The sequence below is a fragment of the Oncorhynchus gorbuscha genome, linkage group LG11 (assembly GCF_021184085.1).
Source record: "Oncorhynchus gorbuscha isolate QuinsamMale2020 ecotype Even-year linkage group LG11, OgorEven_v1.0, whole genome shotgun sequence".
NCBI classification, from domain to species: Eukaryota; Metazoa; Chordata; class Actinopteri; order Salmoniformes; family Salmonidae; genus Oncorhynchus; species Oncorhynchus gorbuscha.
In genome coordinates, this window is record NC_060183.1 from 25,309,430 (window position 1) to 25,333,735 (window position 24,306).

The 24,306-nt window shown below is 46.2% G+C and overlaps 1 protein-coding gene across 4 annotated transcripts in view; it reads right to left on the reverse strand.

Moving 5' to 3' along the window:
- LOC124048373 (alpha-1,6-mannosylglycoprotein 6-beta-N-acetylglucosaminyltransferase B-like) overlaps positions 1–24,306 on the reverse strand; it is a 67,631-nt gene that overhangs the window by 33,346 nt on the left and 9,979 nt on the right. For all 4 annotated transcript variants that reach the window (XM_046369096.1, XM_046369095.1, XM_046369094.1 and 1 more), the window contains 5 exons: positions 21,815–21,944; positions 21,514–21,644; positions 14,961–15,025; positions 14,620–14,793; positions 1,104–1,271 (listed from right to left, as the gene is read on the reverse strand). In XM_046369096.1, coding sequence (XP_046225052.1) covers positions 1,104–1,271; positions 14,620–14,793; positions 14,961–15,025; positions 21,514–21,644; positions 21,815–21,944 — 668 coding nt within the window. The remainder of the gene's footprint in view (positions 1–1,103; positions 1,272–14,619; positions 14,794–14,960; positions 15,026–21,513; positions 21,645–21,814; positions 21,945–24,306) is intronic.

The window sequence follows — 24,306 nt, forward strand, 5'->3', positions numbered from 1 at the left end:
GGCCGTTTAAAGTCCTGAGGAGAATAAACAAGGTGTGTTATAGGTTACAACTTCCTAGGTATTACCATATTAACCCCTCGTTTCATGTGTCTCTCCTCAGGCCGGTGGTGGCTGGTCCCCTGCAAGAAGGTGAGGTGTCTGAGGTCCCTCCGCCCCCTCTGGACATCGATGGGCCCCCGGCGTATACAGTTCGAGGCATTCTGGATTCTAGACGCCGGGTGGGGGGCCTACAGTACCTCGTGGACTGGGAGGGGTACCGCCCGGAGGAGAGATGCTGGGTTCCGGTGAGGGACATTTTGGACCCTTCTCTCCTGATAGAATTCCACCGCCTCCACCCGGATCGCCCAGCACCTCATCCTCCGGGTCGTCCTCGAGGACGGTGGCGGCGTGCTGCGGGAGCCGTGCGTCAGGGGGGGTGTACTGTCACGACTTCCGCCGAGGTTGGCTCTCCTGCCTGTTCAGGCTGTGCTCGGCGGTCGTCGTCACCGTCCTATTAGCCACTACCGATCCCTTTTTCGGTTATCTGTTGGTTTTGTCTAATTGGTTTCACCTGTGTGTTAGTTAATTAGTATCTGTATATAATGTAGGTTGTCCCGTCCTTGTTTTGTGCGGGATTGTTTGTTTTTGTCATTTCGTTTCGGCTGTCGGTGTTTTTGTGTTTTATTTCTCCGGTTTGTCTGTTATTTCCTGTTTTGGATATTTTTCACCGTGTTTGTATTTTGGGTTGTCCTTGTTTGTTGTTCACCGGAGAATAAACCTCTATTCATTATTTGCTCTCTGTGCCTGATTCCACCCACCTTGACTAGTCGTGACAGTGAAGCACGGGGGTGGCAGCATCATGTTGTGGGGGTGCTTTGCTGCAGGGAATTTTTACTAGGATTAAATGTCAGGAATTGTGAAAAACTGAGTTTAAATGTATTTGGCTAAGGTGTATGTAAACTTCCAACTTCAAGTGTATGAAAATATTTACAGCAGGAGATAGGGGGATTATAAATATAGATGCAGTATGTAGGAGTTTGAAATTGAATGAACTTCAAAGTATGTTAACCCCATAGAATGGCATATTAGAAGTTCATTTAATAGGATCTCTGTGGTTAACCCACCCTCTTCTGCAGTGAAGTCGTCTTAGTGGTGTTCTCTCGTATCCTGTGTCCCGCCTTTATCCAGCATGTAGACAGCCTCTCCACCCTGGACCGGATGAACCTTCCTGCAGGACCCTGAATTCCACCAAACACCTCATACAATGGCATCAGAGTCGTCCGGACCTCTGCCTGTGTGAAATAAAAAGGGATTATTGAACAACAATATTAAAGCAGTACGAAAGTACATTTACATTTACATTTAAGTCATTTAGCAGACGCTCTTATCCAGAGCGACTTACAAATTGGTGCATTCACCTTATGACATCCAGTGGAACAGTCACTTTACAATAGTGCATCTAAATCTTAAAGGGGGGGGGGATACTTATCCTATCCTAGGTATTCCTTAAAGAGGTGGGGTTTCAGGTGTCTCCGGAAGGTGGTGATTGACTCCGCTGTCCTGGCGTCGTGAGGGAGTTTGTTCCACCATTGGGGGGCCAGAGCAGCGAACAGTTTTGACTGGGCTGAGCGGGAGCTGTACTTCCCCAGTGGTAGGGAGGCGAGCAGGCCAGAGGTGGATGAACGCAGTGCCCTTGTTTGGGTGTAGGGCCTGATCAGAGCCTGGAGGTACTGAGGTGCCGTTCCCCTCACAGCTCCGTAGGCAAGCACCATGGTCTTGTAGCGGATGCGAGCTTCAACTGGAAGCCAGTGGAGAGAACGGAGGAGCGGGGTGACGTGAGAGAACTTGGGAAGGTTGAACACCAGACGGGCTGCGGCGTTCTGGATGAGTTGAAGGGGTTTAATGGCACAGGCAGGGAGCCCAGCCAACAGCTAGTTGCAGTAATCCAGACGGGAGATGACAAGTGCCTGGATTAGGACCTGCACCGCTTCCTGTGTGAGGCAGGGTCGTACTCTGCGGATGTTGTAGAGCATGAACCTACAGGAACGGGCCACCGCCTTGATGTTGGTTGAGAACGACAGGGTGTTGTCCAGGATCACGCCAAGGTTACATTTACATTACATTTAAGTCATTTAGCAGACGCTCTTATCCAGAGCGACTTACAAATTGGTGCATTCACCTTATGACATCCAGTGGAACAGTCACTTTACAATTGTGCATCTAAAACTTAAGGGGGGGGTGAGAGGGATTACTTATCCTATCCTAGGTATTCCTTAAAGAGGTGGGGTTTCAGGTGTCTCCGGAAGGTGGTGATTGACTCCGCTGTCCTGGCGTCGTGAGGGAGTTTGTTCCACCATTGGGGGCCAGGGCAGCGAACAGTTTTGACTGGGCTGAGCGGGAGCTGTACTTCCTCAGTGGTAGGGAGGCGAGCAGGCCAGAGGTGGATGAACGCAGTGCCCTTGTTTGGGTGTAGGGCCTGATCAGAGCCTGGAGGTACTGAGGTGCCGTTCCCCTCACAGCTCCGTAGGCAAGCACCATGGTCTTGTAGCGGATGCGAGCTTCAACTGGAAGCCAGTGGAGAGAACGGAGGAGCGGGGTGACGTGAGAGAACTTGGGAAGGTTGAACACCAGACGGGCTGCGGCGTTCTGGATGAGTTGAAGGGGTTTAATGGCACAGGCAGGGAGCCCAGCCAACAGCGAGTTGCAGTAATCCAGACGGGAGATGACAAGTGCCTGGATTAGGACCTGCGCCGCTTCCTGTGTGAGGCAGGGTCGTACTCTGCGGATGTTGTAGAGCATGAACCTACAGGAACGGGCCACCGCCTTGATGTTGGTTGAGAACGACAGGGTGTTGTCCAGGATCACGCCAAGGTTTTAGCGCTCTGGGAGGAGGACACAATGGAGTTGTCAACCGTGATGGCGAGATCATGGAACGGGCAGTCCTTCCCCGGGAGGAAGAGCAGCTCCGTCTTGCCGAGGTTCAGCTTGAGGTGGTGATCCATCATCCACACTGATATGTCTGCCAGACATGCAGAGATGCGATTCGCCACCTGGTCATCAGAAGGGGGAAAGGAGAAGATTAATTGTGTGTCGTCTGCATAGCAATGATAGGAGAGACCATGTGAGGTTATGACAGAGCCAAGTGACTTGGTGTATAGCGAGAATAGGAGAGGGCCTACAACAGAGCCCTGGGGGACACCAGTGGTGAGAGCGCGTGGTGAGGAGACAGATTCTCGCCACGCCACCTGGTAGGAGTGACCTGTCAGGTAGGACGCAATCCAAGCGTGGGCCGCGCCGGAGATGCCCAACTCGGAGAGGGTGGAGAGGAGGATCTGATGGTTCACAGTATCGAAGGCAGCCGATAGATCTAGAAGGATGAGAGCAGAGGAGAGAGAGTTAGCTTTAGCAGTGCGGAGCACCTCCGTGATACAGAGGAGAGCAGTCTCAGTTGAATGACTAGTCTTGAAACCTGACTGATTTGGATCAAGAAGGTCATTCAGAGAGAGATAGCGGGAGAGCTGGCCAAGGACGGCACGTTCAAGAGTTTTGGAGAGAAAAGAAAGAAGGGATACTGGTCTGTAATTGTTGACATCGGAGGGATCGAGTGTAGGTTTTTTCAGAAGGGGTGCAACTCTCGCTCTCTTGAAGACGGAAGGGACGTAGCCAGCGGTCAGTCATGAGTTGATGAGCGAGGTGAGGTAAGGGAGAAGGTCTCCGGAAATGGTCTGGAGAAGAGGGTAGGGGATAGGGTCAAGCGGGCAGGTTGTTGGGCGGCCGGCCATCACAAGACGCGGGATTTCATCTGGAGAGAGAGGGGAGAAAGAGGTCAGAGCACAGGGTAGGGCAGTGTGAACAGAACCAGCGGTGTCGTTTGACTTAGCAAACGAGGATCGGATGTCATCGACCTTCTTTTCAAAATGGTTGACGAAGTCGTCTGCAGAGAGGGAGGAGGGGGGGAGGGGGAGGAGGATTCAGGAGGGAGGAGAAGGTGGCAAAGAGCTTCCTAGGGTTAGAGGCAGATGATTGGAATTTAGCGTGGTAGAAAGTGGCTTTAGCAGCAGAGACAGAGGAGGAAAATGTAGAGAGGAGGGAGTGAAAGAATGCCAGGTCCGCAGGGAGGCGAGTTTTCCTCCATTTCCGCTCGGCTGCCCGGAGCCCTGTTCTGTGAGCTCGCAATGAGTCATCGAGCCACGGAGCGGGAGGGAGGACCGAGCCGGCCTGGAGGATAGGGGACATAGAGAGTCAAAGGATGCAGAGAGGGAGGAGAGGAGGGTTGAGGAGGCAGAATCAGGAGATAGGTTGGAGAAGGTTTGAGAAGGGAGGGAAGAGATGATAGGATGGAAGAGGAGAGAGTAGCGGGGGAGAGAGAGCGAAGGTTGGGACGGCGCGATACCATCCGAGTAGGGGCAGTGTGGGAGGTGTTGGATGAGAGCGAGAGGGAAAAGGATACAAGGTAGTGGTCGGAGACTTGGAGGGGAGTTGCAATGAGGTTAGTGGAAGAACAGCATCTAGTAAAGATGAGGTCGAGCGTATTGCCTGCCTTGTGAGTAGGGGGGAAGGTGAGAGGGTGAGGTCAAAAGAGGAGAGGAGTGGAAAGAAGGAGGCAGAGAGGAATGAGTCAAAGGTAGACGTGGGGAGGTTAAAGTCGCCCAGAACTGTGAGAGGTGAGCCGTCCTCAGGAAAGGAGCTTATCAAGGCATCAAGCTCATTGATGAACTCTCCGAGGGAACCTGGAGGGCGATAAATGATAAGGATGTTAAGCTTGAAAGGGCTGGTAACTGTGACAGCATGGAATTCAAAGGAGGCGATAGACAGATGGGTAAGGGGAGAAAGAGAGAATGACCACTTGGGAGAGATGAGGATCCCGGTGCCACCACCCCGCTGACCAGAAGCTCTCGGGGTGTGCGAGAACACGTGGGCGGACGAAGAGAGAGCAGTAGGAGTAGCAGTGTTGTCTGTGGTGATCCATGTTTCCGTTAGTGCCAAGAAGTCGAGGGACTGGAGGGAGGCATAGGCTGAGATGCCAAAACCTCTGCCTTGTGGGGTGACCGATTATAACAGATCAAGATGTTCAATTGACCAGCATGGCTAAGGCAGAACAGTTGAAACTGGAGCAGCAGAGTCCTGGGGAACAAGGAGCCACGTGGGTCCTGGGGCACGGCTGGGACCACCAGATTATGTGGGGTGGCCAGTCCTCTTCTGGCTGTGCCACGAACGTGGCCTTGTGGAGATCGGCAATTTTGAACTCCATGGTCTGTGCAGAGAGTGAGAGAGAACAGGGATAAACAGACACATAGTTAACAGGCTACAGAAGAGGCTACGCTAATGCAAAGGAGATTGGAATGACAAGTGGACTACACGTCTCGAATGTTCAGAAAGTTAAGCTACGTAGCAAGAATCTTATTGACTAAAATGATTAAAATGATACAGTACTGCTGAAGTAGGCTAGCTGGCAGTGGGTGCGTTGTTGACACTACACTAATCAAGTCGTTCCGTTGAGTGTAATAGTTTCTACAGTGCTGCTATTCGGGGGCTAGCTGGCTAGCTAGTAGTGTTGTTTACGTTACGTTGCGTTAAAAGAACGACAATAGCTGGCTAGCTAACCTAGAAAATCGCTCTAGACTACATAATTATCTTTGATACAAAGATGGCTATGTAGCTAGCTATGTAGCTAGCTACGATCAAACAAATCAAACCGTTGTACTGTAATGTACTGTAAGTACTGTAAGTAGTGTATGCAAGTTAGAATTAGATCAAATAATTTGATTGAGGTATGGCTTGCATCCAAATTTGAAAGGGGAAAAAGTTATCTTGGCCAACAATAAGGAGGCTCTTATAAATCATTGACTCAAAAACATCCCAACCCCTGCTCAGGAAACTCATCCCATTCCCACTATTTCACAGCATTACCATAGTACTTCTACAGATAATCATGTCCCCATGGGTATTGCCAGTAACAATCGTGACCTTAAAAAAATAAATCCACTGTTACTGTTAGCCCAATTGGGAAGCCCACTGTGGTAAGCTCGTCCCATAATGTTATTTCAAATACCACAAAAATGGATACCCCTGCTGTATTCAAAGTGCATAGAGTTGGGTTGTTACATATCAACGTACAAAGTTTGATGTCAAAGATGGACTTTCATGATATTTGGGTGCATGACATGAGCCCGGACATTTTGGTTCTCACAGAAACTTGGACAAATGGTTCGATCCCGGAGAAGGACATTGCTGATTACCACATCTTCAGGTGTCACAGACTGAAAGAAGGGGGAGGTTGGCTATATAAGTGAAATCAACTCGTGTCATCAAGTTCTCTAAATATCGCCCCCCCCAAAAATGTGCTTTTGGTTTTTGATAAGTCCATAAGCCAAAATACACAACTATCTGTTGATGGCATTTACCCCCTTCTTCAAGCCCTCACAAATTGGTTGTTGATCATTGCTAGACAACAATCTTCAGGTCTCGAAATAGATTTTCAAGCAGATTTCATTCAAATCTGTAACTCGGCCACTCATGAATATTCACTGTTTTCTTGGTAAGCAACTCCAGTGTAGATTTGGCCATGTGTTTTAGGTTATTGCCCTGCTGAAAGGTGAATTCGTCACCAAGTATCTGGTGGAAAGCAGACTGAACCAGGTATTCCTCTAGGATTTTGCCTGTCCTTAGCTCCATTCCGTTTCTTTTTTATCCTGAAAAACTACCCAGTCCTTAACGATTACAAGCTTACCCATAACATGATGCAGCCACCACTTTGCTTGAAAATATGGAGTTCTCAGTACTCAGTAATAGGTTGTATTGGATTTGCCCCAAACATAAATGTCACACCCTGATCTGTTTCACCAGTCTTTGTGCTTGTCTCCACCCCCCTCCAGGTGTCGCCCATCTGCCCCATTATCCCCTGTGCAATAATACCTGTGTTTTCTGTTTGTCTGTTGCCAGTTCATCTTGTCTTGTCAGGTTTTACCAGCGTGCTTTCCCGTCTTTCTGTTTCTCAAGTTCTGTTTCCTAGTTTTTCCTAGAACCTCTGCCAGCCCTGACCTCGAGCCTGCCTGCCGTCCTGTACCTACCTGATCACGAACCTCTGCCTGTCCTCTACCTGTCCTTTGCCTGCCCCGTGTTTATAATAAACTGCACTATCCACCTCCTGCGTCTGCATCTGGGTCATACCCTGAGTCGTGATAGTATGAACTGGCCATGACTGACGCAGCAGACTTGGACCAGCTCCACAACGCCGTCTCCTCCCAGGGAGCCACCATTGGAAGACACGAGGAGTTACTTCAAGGTCTTATGGAAGGATTCCAGACCTTGGCGGAACACCAGGACATGCCTTCAACACATTGCTGGAGCATTTCCTGCCCCGGGATGTCTTCCTGCGGGCTTGGAAAAAGCCCGGACCTCTCCGCCGTTCTCACGGAGTACCAGGAACCTCCGGGAGGTTTTCAGCAAGGCCCATGCCACCTCGCTTCCTCCGCATCGGCCCTATGACTAAGTCATTGACCTTCTCCCGGGCACTACACCACCTCGGGGGGAGGCTTTATTCCCTGTCAGGGCTAGAGACCAAGGCGATGGAGACGTATATTGAGGACTCACTGGCTGCAGGGGGTATCTGTCCTTCTGCCTCCCCGCCGGCACCTTCTGCCTTCCCCACCGGGGCCTGAATGACCTCACGGTTAAAAATCGTTACCCGCTTCCACTCCTCGCCTCGGCTTTCGAGCCTCTCCAGGGGGCTACCATCTTCTCCAATTTGGACCTCCAGAACGCCTACCATCTGGTACAGATATGGGAAGGGGATGAATGGAAGACCGCCTTTAACATGGCTAGCGGGCACTACGAATACTTGGTGATGCCATTTGGGCAGACCAACGGTCCTTCGGTATTCCAGGCCCCGGTAAAAGACGTTCCCCGGGACATATTGAATAGGTTCGTGTTAGTCTACCTTGATGACACCTCGTGTTTTCCCACTCGGCTCAAGAACATGTCCTCCATGTCAGACAAGTCCTCCAGCGTCTTCTGGAGAACCAGTGGTTCGTCAAAGCAGTAAAATGATAATTATATCGCTGCACCATCTCCTTCCTTGGGTACATCATAGCTGCAGGCAACATACAGATGGATCCTGAAAAGGTGAGAGCGGTGGTGGATTGGCCGCAACCCACCTCCAGAGTGCAGATGCAACGCTTCCTGGGATTTGCCCATTTCTACCGCCGGTTCATCTGGGGTTACAGCACCCAGGCTTCCCCACTGTCAGTGCTCACCTCTCCCAAGGTCCTGTTTACGTGGTCTCCCGGTGCAGACCAGGCGTTCTTGGACCTCAAGCACCAATTCACTACCATCCCCATCCTAATCCATCCAGATCTGTCCCGGCAGTTTGTGGTAGAGATTGATGCCTCAGACGTCAGAGTGGGGGCTGTCCCAAGACCAAAAGCTGCATTCCTGCGCTTTCCTCTCCCATCGTCTCAACCCCATGGAAAGGAATACAACATGAGTAACCCAGAACTACTTGTGGTGAAGATGGCATTGGAGGAGTGGAGGCACTGGTTAGAGGGGGCGGAACACCCATTCATAGTATGGACAGATCACAAGAACCTGGAATATCTCCGCACCGCCAAGCTCTTCAACTCCAGGCAAGCTCGATGGGCCATGCTGTTCACCCGATTCAACTTCACAATCTCCTACCTACCCCTTGTCTCAAAGCTGCACTCATATAGGGTATAGGACCATGTCCCAGGACTACCTGACATGAGGACTCCTTGCTGTCCCCAGTCCACCTGGCCATGCTCCTGCTCCAGTTTCAACTGTTCTGCCTTACTATTATTCAACCATGCTGGTCATTTATGAACATTTGAACATCTTGGCCACGTTCTGTTATAATCTCCACCCGGCACAGCCAGAAGAGGACTGGCCACCCCACATATGCTCTCTCTAATTCTCTCTTTCTTTCTCTCTCTCGGAGGACCTGAGCCCTAGGACCGTGCCCCAGGACTACCTGACATGATGGCTCCTTGCTGTCCCCAGTCCACCTGACTGTGCTGCTGCTCCAGTTTCAACTGTTCTGCCTTATTATTATTTGACCATGCTGGTCATTTATGAACATTTGAACATCTTGGTCATGTTCTGTTATAATCTCTACCCGGCACAGCCAGAAGAGGACTGGCCACCCCACATAGCCCGGTTCCTCTCTAGGTTTCTTCCTAGGTTTTGGCCTTTCTAGGGAGTTTTTCCTAGCCACCGTGCTTTTACACCTGCATTGTTTGCTGTTTGGGGTTTTAGGCTGGGTTTCTGTACAGCACTTTGAGATATCAGCTGATGTACGAAGGGCTATATAAATAAATTTGATTTGATTTAGAGAACCAGGTCCGTGGGGTGCAGGGGGCCCGGCTAACCGGATGTTTGTCCCGGACTCTGCCTGTTCCTCGGTTCTGGAATGGGCTCATTCCTCTCGACTGGCCTGCCATCCTCGCTCCCGTCGGACCCTGGCCTTTGTATGACAAAGTTTTTGGTGGCCCATCTTGGTTCCTGATTTCTCAGCCTTTATCGCCACCTGCACTGTGCGTGCCCAGAATAAGACTCCTCTGCAGGCCTCCTTCAACCACTTCCTGTCCCTCACCATCCCTGGTCACATATATCCCTGGACTTTGTCACTGGTCTCCCCCCATCTGATGGCAACACAGTTATCCTTAACGTGGTGGACCGGTTTTCCAAAGCCGTCCATTTTATTCCTCTCCCCCAAGCTACCCTTAGCCAAGGAGATGGCACAGCTCATGGATCCATGGACTTCCGATGGACATGGTCTCTGACCGGGGTCCTCAGTTCTCATCCTAGTTCTGGAAGGTGTTCGGCATGCTGATTGGGTAATCGACCAGCCTGTCCTCCGGGTTCCATCCCCAGTCTAACAGTCAGTCGGAGCGAGCCAATCAGGCTCTTCGCTGCCTCGTGTCCGCCAATCCTCCCACCTAGAGCCAGCAGCTCGTGTTGGTAGAGTACGCCAATCCTCCTCCCTTGCTCAACCCCTCGCATTTTGAGTGCTCCCCCGCTCTTCCCAGAGCAAGAGGTCAACATACCCTCGGCCCAGATGTTTGTCCGCCGCTGTCACCGTACCTGGAAGAGAGCCCGGTTGGCTCTTCTCAAGATCACCCCCAGGTATCGACGACAGGCAGAACACCACCGGACCCCGGCTCCCCATTATAGTCTCGGGCAGAGGGTATGGCTGTCCATTCGGGATCTGCCCCTCCGGGTAGAGTCCCGCAAACTTTCCCCACGTTTTATCGGCCCTTTCCCCATCTCCTTGATTCTTAGCCCCTCTGCTGTTTGTCTTCTGTTGCCCTGTACCCTCTGCATACATCCCACTTTTCATGTGTCTAGGATTAAACCTATATCTCACAGCCCTTTGTCTCCTATTTCCCGGTTCTGACCATTCTGCTTGCCCTAACCCTGAGCCTGCTTACCATCTTGTACCTGCCTGACTCTGACCTGATCACAAACCTCTGCCTGTCCTCTACCTGCCCTTTGCCTGCCCAGGATTTATAATCAATTATCTGAGAACTATACTATACTATACACCTTCTATGTCTGCATCTTTGTCATATCCTGAGTGGTAATAATACAACTTTGTATTCAGGGCAAAAAGTTAATTGCTTTGCCACATTTATTATACATTGTTGTAAACAGGATGCATGTTTTAATATTATTATTCTGTACAGGCTTTCCTCTTTTCACTCTGTCAATTAGGTTAGTATTGTGGAGTAACTACAATGTTGTTGATCCATCCTCAGTTTTCTCCTATCACAGCCATTAAACAATGTTTTAAATTCAACATTGGCCTCATGCTGAAATCCCTGAGCAGTTTCCTTCCTCTCCGGCAACTGAGTTAGAAAGAATGCATGGGCCTCCCGAGTGGCGTAGTGGTCCAAGGCACTGCAGTGCTAGCTGTGCCACTAGAGATCCTGGATCGAGTCCAGGCTCTGTCGCAGCCGGCCGCGACCGGGAGACCCATGGGGCGGCACACAATTGGCCCAGTGTCGTCCGGGTTAGGGGAGGGTTTGGCCGGCAGGGAGGTTCTTGTCCCTTCGCGCTCTAGCGACTCCTGTGGCAGGCCGGGCACAATGCACGCTGACACGGTTGCCAGGTGTACAGTGTTTCCTTCGACACATTGGTGCGACTGGCTTCCATGCATCAAGAAGCAGTGCAGCTTAGCTAACTTGTTTTTCGGAGGACGCACGGCTCTTGACCTTCGCCTCTCACGAGTCCGTATGGGAGTTGCAGCGATGTGACAAGACTGTAACTACCAAATGGATACCACGAAAAAGGGGTAAAAGTTTTCAAAAGGAAGGACACTATCTTTGTAGTGTCTGGGTATATTGATACACCATCCAAAGTGTCATTAATAACGTCACCATGCTCAAAGGAATATTCAGTGTCTGCTTTTTCTATTTTTACCTATCTACCAATAGGTGCCCTTCTTTGTGAGGCATTGGTAAACCTCCCTGGCCTTTGTGGTTGAATCTGTTTGAAATTCACTGCTTGACGGAGGGACCTTACAGATACAGTAATTGTATGTGTGGGCTACAGAGATAAGGTAGTCATTCAAAATGAATGTTAAACACTATTATTGCACAGACTTAGTCCACGCAACTTACTATGTGATTTGTTAAGCACATTTTTACTCATTAATTATTTAAGCTTGCCATAACAAAGGTGTGGAATACTAATTGATTCAAGACATTTCAACTTCAAATGTTTTATTTGTTTGTAGAAATGTTGAAAAACATTCTGTGTGTGTAGATAAGTCAATGACGAAAAAAAACTAAATTGAATCAATTTAAATTCAGACTGTAACACAACAAAATGTGGAAAAAGTCAAGAGGTGTGAATACTTTCTGAAGTCACTGTAGATTTGTAATTTTTTTCCCCACAAGCTTTTCTTCATGATATGTGTTACTCTGACATCTCTATTAGCTGCATGCCTGACCCTGAATTAGCTCTAGAATTGTTCTCATTCATTTTTATCTCGCTGGCAGAAAAACAGTCCCTGTAAACGCCTTAGAGTAAGAAATAGAACAAATTATTGGTTCTCTATAGAACTTTCAGATCTAGTTATGCTGACAAATCAAGAAATGCTGACTCCGTAGCTGACTGGCTGCTTTTTCGGCAATTGAGAAATAGATGCCCTTCCTCAATAAAGAAAGCTTGTGGTGACATTTCGGAAAACAGTTAATGCACTGTAGCGTGGAAATTCCTCTCCTTCCCTAACTAAGCAAGTTGTCTCATTACTGAGAAAGATAAGATAAATAGTGCTTCTAAATCAGCATTTTATCTCGGCAGGCTTTATAATTTGAAAGAAATTGTGGTTTAATTGACCCTGGTCAGACAGTTGACTGCCTGCCCTTTTCCCAGCCTCTAGTTGGCTCGATGGAAGTCCGGTCAACTTCTGCTGAATCTTTCTTTTCATTCCAACAACTTTCTACTTGTAATGTGCCAGACGCCTTGCACAATATTGATGTAAAAAACACTGGGACTGATTTGCTTGACCCTTTCTTGGTGCAGCTTTCGGCTCCTCTGATTGCAGAATCTTAAACACACATTTTTATCCTTACAATTATTTCTGGTACCATCTCCAGGGTCTGGAAGGCGGACCATATACTCCCCCTTCACAAAGGTGGTAACCTGTGCGACCAACATAATTATTGTCTGGTGTAAAGGAGTCAGGTTTTTTGGCCTCCTTACTCGCACAAGCTTTTTCAGTTCTGCGCACACATTTTCTATGGGATTGAGGTCATGGCTTTGTGATGGCCACTCCAATACCTTCACTTTGTTGTCCTTAAGCCATTTTGCCACAGCTTTGGAAGTATGCTTGGGGTCATTGTCCATTTGGAAGACCCATTTGCAAACAAGCTTTAACTTCTTGACTGATGTCTTGAGATGTTGCTTCAATATATCCACACAATTTTCCTACCTCATTATGCCATCTATTTTGTGAAGTGCACCAGTCCCTCCTGCAGCAAAGCACCCCCACAACATGATGCTGCCACCCCCGTGCTTCACAGTTGGGATGGTGTTCTTCGGCTTGAAAGCCTCACACTTTTTCCTCCAAACATAACAATTGTAATTATGGCCAAACAGTTCTATTTTTGTGTCATCAGACCAGAGGACATTTCTCCAAAAAGTACAATCTTTGTCCCCATGTGCAGTTGTAAACGTAGTCTGGCTTTTTTATGGTGATTTTGGAGCAGTGGCTTCTTCCTTGCTGAGTGGCCTTTCAGGTTATGTCGATATATGACTTGTTTTACTGTGGATATAGATACTTTGTCCCTGTTTCCTCCAGTATCTTCACAAGGTCCTTTGCTGTTGTTCTGGGATTGATTTGCACTTTTGGCACCAACGTACGTTCATCTCTAGGAGACAGAACGTGTCTCCTTCCTGAGCGATATGAGAGCTGCGTGGTCCCATGGTGTTTATTTGCGTACTATTGTTTGTACAGATGAACATGGTACCTTCAGGCATTTGAAATTGCTCCCAAGGATAAGCCAGACTTGTGGAGGTCTACAATTTTTTTCTGAGGTCAAGGCAGATTTCTTTTGATTTTCCCATGATGTCAAGCAATGAGGCACAGAGTCTGAAGGTAGGCATTGAAATACATCCACAGGTACACCTCCAATTGACTCAAATGATGTCAATTAGCCTATCAGAAGCTTCTAAAGCCATGACATAATTTCCCAAGCTGTTTAAAGGCACAGTCAACTTAGTGTATGTAAACTTCTGACCCACTCGAATTGTGATACGTGAAATAATCTGTCTGTAAACAATTGTTGGAAAAATTACTTGTCATGCACAAAGTAGATGTCCTAACCGACTTGCCAAAACTGTAGTTTGTTAACAAGAAATTTGTGGAGTGGTTAAAAAACAAGTTTTATTGACTCCAACCTAACTGTTTGTAAATGTCCGACTTCAACTGTATATATAGTGTCATTGTTGTTTATTGATGTGCTCAAGCAAGCTGCAACAAACACTCAAACTGGACAATTTTAATCTCAATCTCTTCATTCAAAGACTCAATCATGGACACTCTTACTGACAGTTGTGGCTGCTTTGCGTGATGTATTGTTGTCTCTACCTCCTTGCCTTTGGGCTGTTGTCTGTGCATGTACCATGTTTTGTGCTGCTACTGTACCATGTTGTGCTACGGCCATGTTGTGTTGCTACCATGATGATGTCATGCTGTGTTGTCATGTGTTGCTGCCTTGCTATCTTGTTGTCTTAGGTCTCCCTTTATGTAGTGTTGTCTCTTTTGTCATGATGTGTGTTTTGTCCTTTATTTTTATTATATATTTTTTTTATCCCCGAAGGAGGCCTTTTGCCGTCATTGTAAATAAGAATTTGTTCTTAACTGACTTGCCTAGTTAAATAAAGTTTCAATAAATAAATGCAGGGCTCATCTGCAAAAGAGACAGTGGTCTCAGCATAACTCTGTGCTTAAATTAAAGGTTAAATAAAAAATAATAAAAGATCATTTCATGTCTCGACAAAAGGCTACTAAAACCGTCAGCATATGTTCAGTGAAGTCCATAAACATTGTTTTTCCATGACAGATTTTGATAGTCATAATACCTATGCCAAGTGACATCCAACCTGTTCTAAAGCTACCTTCTCTTTGTGGGTGCGTGGTTGCTGGTGCCATGGTGGTGCTGAATGGTTTCTTCCAGGGTGGGGGGGACAGAAGTCTTCTCTCTCACTCAGGTAGGTCAGGATGGAGCAGGTGGTACCATCCACCCCGTAGAAAGCATAGCAGAGGTCTGAGTCCCAACGGGCTTGCAGGAACTGGGAATGTAACGCCAAAGTGTTTGTGTTCGAGAAGAAAGAGATAGAGACAGAAAAATAGGTTTGGGACAACAGTAACAGGAGAACTGTTGACTTCATGAGCCCAACAACAAAAACAGATTTAGCATTTACAAGATTAACTGTCAACTAATTGTGTTGTGACTCACCTCAACTTTCTCAGCACAGTGGGGATACACAGGGTCCTCGGGCACCTCACAAACCTCACGGAGACCTGACAAAAGAGATGGTGATAATATATATAATTATACTTTATTTGACCAAAAACCTCTGTGCTGCTCAGAGTACTCAGTGGATAATAAACTTGAATCAGCACTCGATTCCTACACTGTAAAAATTCAATGTTGATTCAACATGCATATTGTAAGGCAACCAGATGCAATAGGATTGTGAGTTTTCTTAACATTGGGCATATCGTTGAACTAACATACATTCTCAAGTTGAGTGAACGTACAATTCAACTTGAAAACTAAATCTACCTTATTTGCACATTTCCCAGATAAAATTTAAATCTATGATAATACATCACATACAGTTGAAGTCGGAAGTTCATATACACTTAGGTTGGAGTCATTAAAACATGTTTTTCTACCACTCCAAAAATTTCTTGTTAACAAACTACAGTTTTGGCAAGTCGGTTAGGACATCTACTTTGTGCATGAGACAGGTAATTTTTCCAATAATTGTTTACTGACAGATTATTTCACTTATAATTCACTGTATCACAATTCCAGTGGGTCAGAAGTTTACATACACTAAGTTGACTGTGCCTTTAAACAGCTTGGAAAATTCCAGCAAATTATGTCATGGCTTTAGAAGCTTCTGATAGGCTAATTGACGTCATTTGAGTCAATTGGAGGTGTCTACCTGTGGATGTATTTCAAGGCCTACCTACAAACTCAGTGCCTCTTTGCTTGACATCATGGGAAACTCAAAAGAAATCAGCCAAGACCTCAGAAAGAAAATTCTAGACTACAAGTCTGGTTTGTCCTTGGGAGCAATTTCCAAACACCTGAAGGTACCACGTTCATCTGTACAAACAATAGTACGCAAGTATAAACACCATGGGATCACGCAGCCGTCATACCGCTCAGGAAGGAGTCTCCTAGATATGAAGGTACTTTGGTGCTAAAAGTGCAAATCAATCCCAGAACAACAGCAAAGGACCTTGTGAAGATGCTGGAGGAAACCGGTACAAAAGTATCTATACCCACAGTAAAACAAGTCCTATATCGACATAAGCTGAAAGGCCACTCAACAAAGAAGAAGCCACTGTTTCAAAACTGCCATAAAAAAGCCAGGCTACGGATTTGCAACTGCTCATGGGGACAAAGATCATACTTTTTGGAGAAATGTCCTCTGGTCTGATGAAACAAAAATAGAACTGTTTGGCCATAATGACCATCGTTATGGCCAAACGGAAAAAGTGGGAGGCTTGCAAGCCGAAGAATACCATCCCAACCGTGAAGCACGGGTGACAGCATCATGTTGTGGGGGTGCTTTGCTGCAGGAGGGACTGGTGCACTTCACAAAATAGATGGCATTATGAGGTAGGATAACTATGTGGATATATTGAAGCAACATCTCAAGACATCAGTCAGGAAGTTAAAGCTTGGTCGCAAATGGGTCTTCTAAATGGACAATGACCCCAAGCATACTTCCAAAGTTGTGGCAAAATGGCTATAAGTCTATTGGAGTGGCCATCACAAAGTCCTGACCTCAATCCCATAGAACATTTGTGGGCAGAACTGAAAAAGCACGTGCGAGAAAGGAGCCCTACAAACCTGACTCAGTTACACCATCTCTGTCAGGAGGAATGGGCCAAAATTCACCCTACTTATTGTGGGAAGCTTGTGGAAGGCTACCCGAAACGTTTGACCCAAGTTAAACAATTGAAAGGCAATGCTACCAAATACTAATTGAGTGTATGTAAACTTCTGACCCACTGGGAATGTGATGAAAGAAATAAAAGATGAAATCAATCATTCTCTTTACTATTATTCTAACATGTCACATTCTTAAAATAAAGTGGTGATCCTAACTGACCTAAAACAGGGAATATTTACTAGGATTAAATGTCAGGAAATGTGAAAAACTGAGTTGAAATGTATTTGGTGTATGTAAACTTCTGACCTCAACTGTATATCATAAGGCCTTTCTCTGAGGGCCTAGTTACAACCTAATGCACTGGTCTGAAACTCCTGGTTTACAGGCCACATCAAGCCTGCAAGTCACATGCTGGCTTGCAAAGTGATGTGTAATTCCGATTGGAATCCAGTCAGAGTAAGGATATCTTTTAATTGCCTGCAACCTGCATTGACATCCAGGTAGGGAAGATTGATTATTGAGTCTACCTAAAGCTTATAAACTCGATCAGCCATCTCAGTAAGGGAAAAGTTAAACTACTAACAGATTGGATTTATTTAGAAAAATGTTTGGTATTATGTTCGAGTGGTAAGGATGTAACGATTCACAGATATGCATCGGTCCCCGGTTCAAATGTTTAAGATACAAGTGCATTGGTAAAGGTACTTCGACAAAGTACTGAGTAAAGAGTCTGAATACTTACGTAAATAAAGTATGTTTTTATTTTTAATACATTTGCAAAGATGTCAAAAAATCTGTTTTGACTGCATTATGTGTGTAGATTGATGTGTGTAAATTAACTTTAATAATGGAACTCTAGTCACATGAATAATGTTTACATATTGCTTTACTCATTTCATATGTATATACTATATTCTACTGTATTTTAGTCAATGCCACTCCGACATTGCTCGTCCTAATATCTCTATATTTCTTAATTCCGTTCTTTTACTTTTAGATGTCTGTAATGTTGTGAATTGATAGATATTTCTGCACTGTTGGAGCTAGAAACACAAGCATTTTGCTACACCCCCAATAACATCTGCTAAATATGAGTGTGTGACCAATAACATTTTATTTGAAGTGAGCTACATTTTAATAAGCTTGTTGAGTAAAATTACGAATGTATGTTTGCTCAAAACCATGCCCACCCCTTTCAAGAACAATTGGATATGTATTTAGATACACGGGCCCGATGGAGGAACGATACGTTTTAATTTCAAACGATTCGGTGCGATTTGGTTTGATTAGAGGAACGAATCAAAGCGATTTGATTAAAAAAGTGTTTATGCTAGTAATGTATCAATATTTATCTTTGAAAATCATCTATAAGGTCTCCCGGGTGGCACAGTGGTTAAGGGCGCTGTACTGCAGCGCCAGCTGTGCCACCAGAGACTCTGGGTTTGCGCCCAGGCTCTGTCGTGACCGGCCGCGACCGGGAGGTCCGAGGGGCGACGCACAATTGGCCTAGCGTCGTCCGGGTTAGGGAGGGCGTGGCCGGTAGGGATATCCTTGTCTCATCGCGCACCAGCGACTCCTGTGGCGGACCGGGCGCAGTGCGCACTAACCAAGGTTGCCAGGTGCACAGTGTTTCCTCCGACACATTGGTGCGGCTGGCTTCCGGGTTGGATGCGCGCCATGTTAAGAAGCAGTGCGGCTTGGTTGGGTTGTGTATCGGAGGACGCATGACTTTCAACCTTCGTCTCTCCCGAGCCCTTACGGGAGTTGTAGCGATGAGACAAGATAGTAGCTACTAAAAATAATTGGATACCACGAAATTGGGGGGAAACACGGGGTAAAATTCAACAAAAAAAATGATGACAGAGCCAATTGGATATAGCACAAATTTGGATTTCCCTCCATTTCAAAATGAAATGGTTCAGACCAACTCAGAGTGAGCTTCTCTTCTTCTCCCGCTACGACCATGCAGTGTGGGGAGCAAAAGTGATTGCTGTCCTCATTATTACATTTGCAACTTTACCCTAAACATGTCAAAATGACCATATACAGTGCATTTGGAAAGTATTCAGACCCCTTGACTTTTTCCACATTTTGGTATGTCACAACCTTATTCTAAAATTGATTAATTGAGCAGATGTTATTGGGGGTGTAGCAAAATGCTTGTGTACCTAGCTCCAACAGTGCAGTAGTATTTAACAATTCACAACAACACACACATATCTAAAAGTAAAATAATGTAATTCAGAAATATATAACTATTAGGACAAGCAATGTAGTGGCATTGACTAAAATACAGTAAAATAGTATACAGCATATACATATGAAATGAGTAAAGCAGTATGTAAACATTATTAAAGTGACTAGTGAGTCCATGTCTATGTATATGGGGCAGCAGCCTCTAAGGTGCAGGGTTGAGTAACCGGGTGGTGGCTATTTAACAGTCTGTTGGCCTTGAGATAGAAGCTGTTTTTCAGTCTCTCAGTCCCAGCTTTGATGCAGCAGTTTGTTGATCCAACGTACAATTGTACGGCAACAGCTGCAATAGGATTATGAATTTCCTCAACATTTGGGCATATAGCTGAACCAACATACAGTGTTGCCTTCCAAAGGCAAACATGAGTTAGTAATTCGACTCAACAAGTTTTTATACTCACTATGAGAAAAGTGTGTCGAGTGAAACTTTTTTTGAAAACGCATTAGCTGAATTTGGTGTCCTTTCAAAGTCTACCCAACTCAGAATAACGCTGATTGAGCAATTGGTTAAATTGGCTTTTTTACAGTGTAGCATTCTATAGCATGAGAAGAAACCCACTGTGTTCCCAAAGAGGCCCCTTCCCGTAAGCACTCCACCTTCTTCCCCCTAGTGTCAATCACACACACACACACACACACACACACACACACACACACACACACACACACACACACACACACACACACACACACACACACACACACACACACACACACACACACACACACACACACACACACACACATAAATGTCAAACATACACACCTAACCCACCTGCCTACCCCACCCCAAACATTCTCCTTTACAATGCAGACCGTGCCAAAACACACAGGCCTTAGCTGTGTAAAACAACCTTGTAAAACGGGCAGAAAATAAAATGAAATCCCAGTCACAGCCAAGGTGCGAAGCCCGAAAAAGCTGATGAGAAGATGAAAAAAAAATCAGCATCTGAAAAAACACACGTACGAGTCAACAGGCCATTGAAAGGACTCCTGGGTAATTTGATCGCTCTTTATGGGGTCTGAGGTAATGTGAGGGGAAGAGAGGCAGGTCGGGAAGGAGGGTGGGCTGCTCGTGGTGAGAAGTGTGTGTGGGGGGGGGTTGTGTGGCCTGCGTTGTATGAATCACCTTATTCAGGGTTTGTGAGCATTCACTTTCTCTCTTCGCTCTCCCTCTCCCTCCTCCTCTCTCTTTCATTCGCTCTCTCTCTCTCCCTCCATCCCTCTCGCTCTATCCCTTTCTGCCTCCCTCCCCAGCTCCCTCCATCCGTCCTCACGTGGCAGGGTCGGCCAGTAACCTGACTCCCACCTGACACCTCTCCGGCTGCTCCACACACACACCACCATACACACACAATCACACACACACACTCCGCCAGCATAGCTAGCTCTCTGGGACTTGTTAAACCCCTTATTCATCGGCCTTAAGGACTCCCTCCATCATATTCACCTGTAGTCTCTCACCTTTGACCCCTACTGGCCAACGACCATCCCTTCTAGAATCCCAGGCTATTAACTTCACTATGTTGTTAATCTTTGAACTTGAATTATTGCACAGCCCTGAACTGTGGCCTCGAGTAACAATATCAGAGTCCCTCCAGCCAATCTCTAAAGCACTATAGTCAACCAATAGTTTTATTGTGGGAGACTGGCTGCATTGGCTTAATCAGGTGCCAACTCCAACAAAAGCATGTAGTCATTGCATCTTCACTAATGTGCTATGATATGATACATTATATGCTACGTTACTGGTATGACGTTCTATGATAATATATATACACTGAGTGTACAAAACATTAGGAACACCTTTCCATGACATTTTTGGCCATCAAGGAAAACGCAATGTCTGGCGCAAACCCAACACCTCTCATCATCCCAAGAACACCATCCCATCAAAGTGAAGCATGGTAGTGGCAGCATCATGCTGTGGGGATGTTTTTCATCAGCAGGGACAAGGAAACTGGTCAGAATTGAAGGAATGATGGATGGCGCTAAATTTCTATTTTATTTTTATTTAACCAGTTAGGCTAGTTGAGAACAAGTTCCAATTTATAACTGCGACCTGGCCAAGATAAAGCAAAGAAGTGCGACACGAACAACAACACAGAGCGTCTGCTAAATGACTTAAATGTAAATGTAAATGTACACATGGAATAAACAAGCGTACAGTCAATAACACGGGTGTTCTTTCTAAATCGCCTCTTCAAGGGGGGTGAATACTTTCACATGCCACTGTAATGTTTGGTATACTCAGTGTATAATAATATATGCCATTTAGCATACGGTTTTATCTAGAGCAACTTACAGTCATGCATGCAGACATTTTACATGCGGGTGGCCCCAGTGGAATCAATCCCACGACGCTTGGTGTTACAAGCGCCATGATCCACCATCTGAGCAACACAGGATCCAACTGTAATTATAGGTCTCTGTTATGGTAAGCTTCTCTAGCTAATGTTATATGATGTAGTTCCAATGTGGTTCCAAGTTTGGGGTTTGATTCCTGCATGGCCCCTCTGTACTATAAGTTGCTTTTGATAATAAATGTATGCCTACTAAAGAACCATATTGTATTATTACTAGTTAGAGAAAGGCTATGACCAGGGCTGGTTGTGGTCCTACCTGTCTGCGGTCTGTGGTCGTCTTGTGGTCGTGGTGTGTGGGGCTGATGACCGAGGCTTTCCAGCTTCTGGGCCATTCTCTGTAGCTCTCGCTCCACGGACCGCACCAAGCCCTCCTGGTCCTGCCGGAGACTGGGTGACCACACAATTACGCACATACACACCCACATGAGACTCACCAGAAAAATGTAGTTTCAGTGTTGTGTGTCTGATTCAATGTTGAATTTATGTATTGAATATCCAATAACATGATTTTAACTACTTTGTCTGAGTGTGGATGTGTGTTAGGAGTGTAGATGTACCTTTGCAGAAGGTTAGTAAGTTCTTCTTTAGCAGGCTGGGGAGTGTCTCTCTCCCTCGCTAGCCGCTGCACCTGAGAGCTCAGAGCCTCTAAGCGTAGAGCCAGTCTTCGCACGCTGTTACCATGGTGACCTGGGGGATGATTGACAGCACAGAAAGTTGATATTATACACTGAGTGTACAAAGCATTAGGAACACCTGCTTTCCATGACATTGACTGACCAGGTGAATCCAGGTGAAAGCTATAATCCCTTATTGATGTCAGTTGTTAAATCCACTTAAATAAGCGTAGATGAAGGGGAGACAGGTTGAATGTTTTTTAAGCCTTGAGACAATTGAGACATGGATTGTGTATGTGTGCCATGCAGAGGGTGAATGGATAAGACAACATATTTATGTGCCTTTGAAGGAGGTATGGTAGTAGGTGCCAGGCGCGCCGGTTTGAGTGTGTCAACAACTGCAACACTGCTAGGATTTTCATACACAACAGTTTCCCGCGTGTCTCAAGAATGGTCCACCACCCTAAGGACACCCAGCCAACTTGACACATTTGTGGGAAGCACTGGAGTCAACATGGGCCAGCATCACTGTGGAATGCTTTCGACACCTTATAAAGTCCATGCCCCAATAAATTGAAGAGGTTCTGAGGGAAAAAGGGTGTGCAATTCAATATTAGGAATTCAATATTCTTATTAAATACTTTTTTCTTTACATAGTTGAATGTGCTGACAACAAAATCACACAAAAATAATCAATGGAAATCCAATTTAGCAACCTATGGAGGTCTGGATTTGGAGTCACACTCAAAATTAAAGTGGAAAACCACACTACAGGCTGATCCAACTTTGATGTAATGTCCTTAAAACAAGTCAAAATGAGGCTCAGTAGTGTGTGTGGCCTCCACGTGCCTGTATGACCTCCCTACAATGTCTGGGCATGCTCCTGATGAGGTGGCGGATGGTCTCCTGAGGGAACTCCTCCCAGACCTGGACTAAAGCATCCGCCAACTCCTGGACAGTCTGTGGTGCAACGTGGCGTTGGTGGATGGAGCGAGACATGATGTCCCAGATGTGCTCAATTGGATTCAGGTCTGGGGAACGGGTGGGCCAGTCCATAGCATCAATGCCTTCCTCTTGCAGGAACTGCTGACACACTCCAGCCACATGAGGTCTAGCATTGTCTTGCATTAGGAGGAACCCAGGGCCAACCGCACCAGCATATGGTCTCACAAGGGGTCTGAGGATCTCATCTCGGTACCTGGCAGTCATGCTACCTCTGGCGAGCACATGGAGGGCTGTGTGGCCCCCCAAAGAAATGCCACCTCACACCATGACTGACCCACCGCCAAACCGGTCATGCTGGAGGATGTTGCAGGCAGCAGAACGTTCTCCATGGCGTCTCCAGACTCTGTCACGTCTGTCACATGTGCTCAGTGTGAACCTGCTTTCATCTGTGAAGAGCACAGGGCGCCAGTGGCGGATTTGCTAACCACTCCTTTATTGGGGGTGTCTTGCTAATTGCCTATAATTTCCACCTGTTGTCTATTCCATTTGCACAACAGCATGTGACATTTATTGTCAATCAGTGTTGCTTCCTAAGTGGACAGTTTGATTTCACAGAAGTGTGATTGACTTGGAGTTACATTTTGTTGTTTAAGTTTTCCCTTTATTTATTTTTGAGCAGTGTATATAGTCAGGATCTATTCCGTTACCATGTGACCAGAGTCTCTCTTTCTTTGGTCAGGTCACATGGTCAGGGGAAATCCTGGCCCTGATCTGGTAACATACTGTATTGCACAATAAAAGAGCATACCCATGGAATATAATATTCACATCCTTTTTCACAGTCCATGTTATAATGGCACAGTGAGAAATACACTGAATTCTGAGACATGGACAAATAATGTCATGAATCAAACATTCCAAATGGAAACCCCTGTATGGACCACCTGTACACACATCATACTGTAAATGTCAAAGCCAATCAGGCCCTGTCCTAAAATAAAATATCAGATTGCATCATTACCATCAACAGATTACGTAACGCCATCTATTTTTGTTGAATTGAGTGATTATGGTCGTTCATTTTCCATATTACATGCACCTAGTGCAAGGATTTTAATTGATTTTTTACAGTGAGACTGAAATGTTCAATATGCCTATTTTAGGACAAATGGCAAAGAGTCATAATTCCTGGCATGAAAATATTGTTGGAGTGGTAACTGGAGCTCTTCACATAATTACGCTATTCTCACGTGGCTTTGTGGTTTCAGACCCCCCCACCCCTCCCACACACACACACATGCAGGAACGACACCCGAGCATACACACACACACACACACATGGGCACACACACACACACATGGGCACACACACCCACACACATAGACAAACTCCTAGACATAAGTGAATGTTTACACAGACGCCATAACGGGTAACGCTGGCCCTTGACTCAACTTGATGACATCAACCTCAGTTCTAAAGTCATATTGAG